This window comes from Gossypium arboreum, chromosome 5 (assembly GCF_025698485.1).
Source record: "Gossypium arboreum isolate Shixiya-1 chromosome 5, ASM2569848v2, whole genome shotgun sequence".
Classification (NCBI taxonomy): Eukaryota; Viridiplantae; Streptophyta; class Magnoliopsida; order Malvales; family Malvaceae; genus Gossypium; species Gossypium arboreum.
Genome location: NC_069074.1, coordinates 638,563 through 646,310, shown reverse-complemented (window position 1 = coordinate 646,310; position 7,748 = coordinate 638,563). Strand labels below are relative to the sequence as shown.

The 7,748-nt window shown below is 34.5% G+C and overlaps 1 protein-coding gene across 1 annotated transcript; it reads right to left on the bottom strand.

Moving 5' to 3' along the window:
- Positions 1-1,252: 1,252 nt before the first annotated feature.
- Positions 1,253-3,956, bottom strand: LOC108455393 (indole-3-pyruvate monooxygenase YUCCA2). Its single transcript, XM_017753953.2, has 4 exons — positions 2,753-3,956; positions 1,975-2,223; positions 1,740-1,862; positions 1,253-1,651 (listed from the first exon to the last, which is right to left on the bottom strand). The coding sequence occupies exons 1-4, from the start codon at positions 3,443-3,445 to the stop codon at positions 1,436-1,438; spliced, it is 1,281 nt and encodes a 426-aa protein (XP_017609442.1). The 5' UTR covers positions 3,446-3,956; the 3' UTR covers positions 1,253-1,435.
- Positions 3,957-7,748: the final 3,792 nt, after the last annotated feature.

Below are 7,748 nucleotides of genomic sequence, written 5' to 3'. Positions count from 1 at the left end.
CCATCCAGGGCGTATTAATTAATAAAACAACAAAAAAGAAAAACACAGAAGAGTCGGCAGAGAAAAAAATGGGGTTAACAAGGAATTAATGGAGAGGGTTTAATTTTGCTTGGGCCAGGTAATAATTAGTAGACCACTGTTGCTGGTCCTAAGCTGGATTTTACAGGCAGAAGCCATTGATGATGATCCTCTCTTTTTTCTTTTGCTCTTTGAGTTACAATGTTCTTTTTTATTATTAGTATTAGTATTATTCTTATAAAGCCGATTTGCAAAATGGCCAACGAAGTCCATTCGGTCGGAATAAAACCTACCAACAACATATATATTATAATTTTAAAACCCTAATAATAATACTTTCATGCTAACATTATGATCATGTCCATAATATCCACACACCATTGTTAAAAAGCATTTTGAATTATCACATCTTCTAACATGTGTCATTTTTGTTCATGTGGGATTAAAATTATATGTTAATACTTTTTCTTGAATATTTTATACTAATTGCTTAATTTTAGGGTTACATCGAAACCCTCCCCCACTCTGATCAGCTGAAAAAGACTAAAAATCAAACATACCTCTTTGTCTTACATCTCCGAATTTCAGGTATGACTACGACCGCCCTTCATTTTTTATTATTCTTATATTAAAAAAATAAATAAATGAATTGAAATTCAGCAGAGACCCCAGCCAAGTGTTTGACAGGGAACAAGGTCTGGTGGAGATTGCTTGGACTGTGCTGCATAGATAATGTGGGCGTGGTCCTACTTTCTCATTACATACCTAAACCTAACCATTAACAACATTAAATTTTAATTAATTAGCTGTAAAACTAATTAAAGTGTGTAATCATCCATCAGCTCATAGATTTACACCTGAATCTCCACTTCTTTTCTACATGGGACCTTTACATCATCTTAAATATATTGATTTTTTTTTTGTTAGCTTTTAATTTCTTATTGTTTTCAGCTAAAGAACTGTTATATGTGTGTATATATATAGTGGTCCATTTTGTAGCTGAACGTTTTCAAGAATATAATCATTAAAAGATGACTATTCGTTCTTTAGTACAAATCATTTATGTGGTACCCAAAGTTATGATAAATGTGGAATTATCAATCTCTAATTTAATGTCACTCAAAGCTTTTAATGGAAAACTATTACTTCAAACATTATATTCAAGAAAACACCACCTTAGTGTTAATCACGAGTGATTAAGGACAATGAGATTTACTCTTAAAGAAAAATGAAATTCAAAAACTAAAGCTGCTGCATCTTTTATATTCACACGGAAAATATTTTTCCTGTAATCTTTTGCAAATTCCTAGCTACGTACTTCCAAATTCTATTTAGTTCGCAAAGTACATGAAACAATCACATCGAGTTCAATGGGGAAATAACTTGTGAATTTGGATTAGTGCATATTATGATCAGCTTATGAAGAGGTGAGGGGATGAATATATGGCATGAAATTTGTGGCCTCAGCTTTCCACTGACGCTCAATATCTTCAGCTATCTTTTTAGCATCAAAGGAGGCACCAAGCAAACCACGTTTTGTGAACCCTACGGCGTACAACCCACGTTCACCTTTCCACCCTCTTGGAAATGCCTCCTTAGGCATACCATCTTCCTCTGAAAACATATCTGCCTCCTAATCAGTGCAAAAAAAAACCCTTCAAGCCAACACTCTATTAACATAAAATATGATCCTTATAAAGTAGTCTCATGGTGTTGATTACCTTCAACCATTGTGGTACATTGCTTTTGTAGCCGGTGGCAAGGATGATGGCATCAAAATTCTCTTTCTTTCCATCTACAAACTCCACAGCACGGTGTGTTATTCGCTTTATTCCCAGACAGACCTAGTTATATAGCACATTGAGAGATTAATCCAACATTGTAAAATAAACATGCAAGATTGGTGTAGCTAGGGTTGTTTGAAGGAGTAATAGGAAATTATTATTTGTATTGAACCTTAATGTTTCCACTCTTGATCTTTGCTAGTGTCCCAACATCCAAAACAGGTGTCTTGCCGGATCGGCTCTTGAGCTCGAGAGGACCGAATTCGGGACGATGGAGGCCGAATTTTTCAGTGTCTCCCAACATGAAACGAGAGACGAGCAGTAAAAACCGATCCACGAGGCGCATGGGGAACCACTTGAGTAACCACATGGACAAACCAAAAGTTGATTTGCCTAGCATCTCTTGAGGCAGGACGTGCACCTGCGAGAAAAGGATTGTACTGTTTAATTAAGTTCAGATGATAAATAAGCCCCTGCAAACCCACATATATGATTTTGTTTTTTTTCTGGGTCATTTCCGTACATATAAAATCTGGGATGTAACAGTACTTTTTTGTACAGGAGAAAAAAGAAAAAAGGAGTGTAGGCATAAAATTTTGAGCTGCTGCAGCTCACCCATTGTTGCGCATGCAACCAAATTCCAAGAAAGTGAAAAGATTTACCCATGTACTTTAATTTCCCAACTTGGAAGTAAATGAATCCTAAGGGTGAAATAAACTTCAAATAAACATGGTCGCAAACTTGCTAAACCCTATGAAAAATATTTGTGCAAGTTTTTGGCTTGGAATTAATCGTTTTTTCAAGGAAATGAATCCTTGCTAATCGAAAATGAAACCTAAGAACTTGAGACGAAAAACTAGACACTTTTTTTGAAGAATTTGGAAATAAATTAATTGGATCCTAGGTTGTTGATATGATGTATGAAATGGAAAGGATAGAAGCAGGCTTACCGAGTCTCTAACCACGAGGGATGGGCGAGCATTAGAGTTGCAGAGATCCAAAGAAACCTCCATGCCTGAATTCCCACAACCAACCACCAAAACATCCTTTCCACGAAACAACTGGCCACTTTTGTACGAGCTTGTGTGAAGTATAGGCCCACCAAAATCATCCATGCCATCAATATGCGGCACCACTTCATCAGCATTCTCCCCAGTAGCAACAATGAGCCATTGAGATACATACTCGGTTTCTTCTTGTTTCAGCCCCAATGTCTTAATCCTCCAAAACCCACATTGATCGTCGAATTCTGCGCTCACTACGGTTTTGTTGAAAACTGGGTCTAAACCAAAACGGTTCTTGTACGATTCCAAGTAAGCCACAAACTGGGTTTTGGTTGGATAGGTTGGGAAATTAGCAGGGAATGGCATGAAGGGTAATTCACAGAATTGTTTGGGAAGATGAAGGCGAAGACGATCATAGGTTTTGAGCTTCCACAAGGAAGCTATACAGTTAGCCTTTTCAAGGATCAGGCTAGGGATACCTCTTTCTTTGAGACAAGCTGCAACGGCAAGACCTGAAGGTCCAGCACCAATGATAACCGGGCATGGCACCCATATACACCTTGCTAACGTACTCATAGTGTTCTTGCCAAAACGATGATCATGGACTCTTTTCCCTTCAACTTCCTTATAGTAGTCCATGAACAGCAAAAGAAACAATAAAGCAAACAGTTTCAAGAATCAAGCCTGGATCTTTATGTTGGGTAGATTCAGATTGGATTGCTCTAATTTCGAAAATGAAGAAAAACCCAATGATAAGAGATGCGTGATTACCGGTTTTTGACACGAACTAAAACTCATCATCATACTAAGTACTTTACACACACAAGTTGAAACCTCACCTTTGTCACCGGCTCGCCTCTTAGCTATCTAGCTGACATGGTGGTACTTTTAATCTTACCTACAACTAGGTATATTGGAAAAAAAGAGAATATATGTTGCCAATTCCTGATCCACGTTGAAAGGGTTTTCTTATCCACGTTGTGAATTGAAATATAAGGGTTTTTTGATTGAATCTTTGGTTGTTTTTTGCACAATGGAGAGCCAAAGTGAATGAGTAAAAATATAGGCAGGGCAGCAAGAAAAAGAAAATTTGCCTTAAAAACTTAAAAAGGATTCTGCCAATAGTATAGCCTTAAAAAATGTGCTTCACCATGGCATAGGAACAGGGTTCACTCCATGTATATATAAAGAAGATTAGTTATCCATTTATAGTAGTAAGTGTAAACTCGATCATTTTAATTTTACCATATTGTATTTTTTATAATTTATTTTGAAAGTAGCAAATTTACAAATATAAATGCAATGTATAAGGAAAGAAGTTAAAAATTCAGAGATGAATAAAAATTATTATGTGTAATTTTAACATTATATTAACATGTAATTTCATAAAATTTTAAGGAGTTAAATGATAAATTTATTATTTTTAAGGTTAAGGTAATTGTCTCTAAATGTTAATATAAATACATAATCCAACAATTAAAAGATAAAATCAAACTATTATAACACAAATGACAAAAGGCAAAATAATTCAAACTAAAATCCATACATAAACAACTATGCATGGTAGGACTTCATCCTGGGTACTGAAGACTTCTATTAATAGTTTCATAATATTTTTTGATATCTTTCGTATATGTTTTAGTGTTCAGATTCAAGCTTTCTAACTATCTCTACTAATAACATTTTCTCTAAGATTCTAAACTATAGATACCAATTATTAAAATATATAATAATTATATATTTTTTAAAAATTTATTTATCAATTTATAGATTACATGTGTTAATACCATTTAATAAAGTATAGAGTATAAAGAAGGAAAGTAGGAAAAAACATCTCAGCTTTAGTGTAGAAAATGGGTATTGATGAGAATACAGAAACAAGCAGAGGGCCAGGGGTCAACCAGGGTGCGGATATTATTCGAGTGTTTTCGGGGAAAGGGTGGCTTTCGATTTCGAGCTTCCCTCTTTATGGTCCTACCAGACTTTGCTCCTTCTCTTCTTCTCCATGCCATGGGACCTCTAAAGTGCTAAATAATAATTATATAAAATAAGAAACTTAGAGGAGCGAGAATGAAAGAAACCGCTACTGAAAATACTCCTAACCATCCGATATCTCTGAACTGCTATAAGATCTCAAACCCGATCTTGTTAATTAATGGTTAGTGATGGTGATTGATTGTGGGCTCATGTTTATCAATGACATCCCAATTTTATGAACCCACGTGACCACCTCACCCACCACTTAAACTCCTAACATCAAAACTCAAATCACCAAAATAAGTAGAGGTAATAAGACTGATATATATATATGTTGACTTAATTTATAATGCTTGCATGCATGCATTTGTCAACAAAAAATATAATGTTTCCCTTTGTATCGGTTTTAACTCAAACATCCCGATTAAAAATTAAGTTGGTTTGAATATCAATAGATAAAACCCTATTAATGTTATTCTTTTTATTCATAAACTCGAATTTAAAACTTATATTGAACCCATTATCAAAAGTTGTACGAAGAAAAGAAATTGAAAATAATCATAATCAAAATAATTAGTCAAAACTTTTTAAGTTTGATGTAAGATATACTTGCCCCTGTCTGTAATATTTCTTTATGGTTTCACCCTTTGATCTTTTTCATTGATTTGCTTTGTTTTTAATCAATACACTTTATTTTCAGGAAAACAAAACCATTCATCAAAATTAACAAGATAAAACAAAAAGAACACATAAAGAGAGGACTGTTAAACTCAAGCTAATAAACTCACTCGATCCTAATGCCCTACCCTCCTCATGACTCATGAGCACATTCATTATTTAACTAAGCACATAAGATTGAGAAAAATGACCGTGACAAAATCAATATCCCACTTAAAAGGGCTTGTGTGTATTAAGGCCACCCAAACCAAACAATGCCTGCTTTGTTTGCATTCCAACAAGCCGAAACAAAGGATATATATTGTAACTGATCTTTCAGAAAATTCTCAAAACTCCTAAACATTAAATAACGGAGGAGAAAAAGCATTATTAACAGACAAACAATCGGATTGTATGATCACATTATCCAAGCGAAGAGCTTTCAACCATGCCCTTTTAAAGCCTGACAGCCCTCATACCAATCGGCGATTACAATCCCGAATTACAGCAGCAAAACCGATTAACCCAACGGAGTAGGTGACACTAATCAATGCACTTTTAATCCGTTGTTGATATCAATTGAGGGGGTGAAGGAATAATTGTGATTTAATCATTTGGAAAAAATCAAATAAAGACAAAAGAATCGAAATGGGGGACCCTTGACATGAAGCTCAATGAATAAGGTGATTTAGCTTTTACTCTTATTTTAATCGACACTCGTGGGTACCTTTTCTAATTATGCGACAATAACGTCGTTTTCTTAACATCCTTTACAAAGGGTTTGGCTTACTGGCTTGGCGCTTAATAAGTTGCCTATACGTATGGTGTTTAACGTCAACAATGACGCATCCAAATTTAAATTAATTAATAAAGCAATGTTTTGGTTATTCATAACACGGATAAAAACCTATGCATACTTGGAATTGGATTTTGGTTCATGTCTTATGTTTACATATTAATCAATATTGTTGCTTCAAAACTAAAATATTACACATTACTTAGTAATGTTTAATTAATTATTTGGTTAAGATTATGTGCAAATTAACCTAGGAATTAAAACACCACGGCCATAGATTCTTAGACTTACCTAAATAAAGCAAAATGAATCTTTTTAATTTGTGGGAGACAATGGATGTCCCAAAGAAGATTAAAGTCCCATTACTGAAAGGAAAGAAAACCAATGGAAACGTTAGATGCAGTCTGGAATAGAAACATAACTGGGTGGGAGGGTGGTTCCCATAAATGATTGAAATAGGTGGCTCTGGAAAAGCTAACAAAGGAATTAAAAGTGAATGTATGGGTGGGAAAATGGGAGTATAAATTAAAGATTAAAATAAAACGTATATGATTTTTTTTTTTTAAAAAAAACCCAAAAAATAAATCGACATTTTTTTCTGTTACATAAAACAATGAAAAGTAAAGGGAAAATGTTAGTGTGTTTGTGGCCCAACATGTTGAAAAAGGAACGGAAAATTGTTGGGGAAAAAACTAAAATATGCCTCTTTGTTTTTAGATGTTGATAATGTAATTAGATTTTATTGGGAAATCGAATCACACTTTCTAAATTCTATAATGTTAATTATTAAAGTTATATAGTGATTTTGGTAAGAAATTCAAGTCGCTTTCGAATTTTCAGCTCAAAGCTGGGCCGCTTTAGGGTGAAAATTGGGATTTTACATGGGCTTTAAAGGATAATGATGAAAACCATTGATTACATACATGATACGAAATTTTATACGGACCCAGATCGGATTGTCGGGCCAAGAATTTACTTTGGTCGCAAATTCATGAGCAGCATTTCAATATTTTATTTTGCGTTACTAATCACCAGGAATGAGATTTTCAATTGCTTGTGTAAATGCTAAACCAACATTAATGGCAACATAAACTCAACCCATTACTTGTGTACAATCTCTAGTTATATATAGAGAGACAGATAAATACATAGATTTTTCTCATAATTATAACGAATGAAGCCCAGGCTCCCATTTACGAACAATGAAGATTTGTTCTCAATGTGCCACGGACCTATCTTAGTCGCCTGTTATGTAGTTCTTTGAGTAGGGTGGCTTGCTGATTTGACTTCAATTGAACCCTGCTCCGCCCCCCCACCTCACCCAAACAGATTTGCTATTCGTTGGAATTGGTTGAAATTAGATCGTCTTCCCCAAAATTTGAGCAACTAAATATGTCTATCATTTCTGTTTTGGTTTAATTGACAAACTTTTTTGAACATTGTGGTGAATGAAGTTTAAATCACAGATCAAATCCTATGAATAATACGTGATAAGTCCTACAACAATCTGAC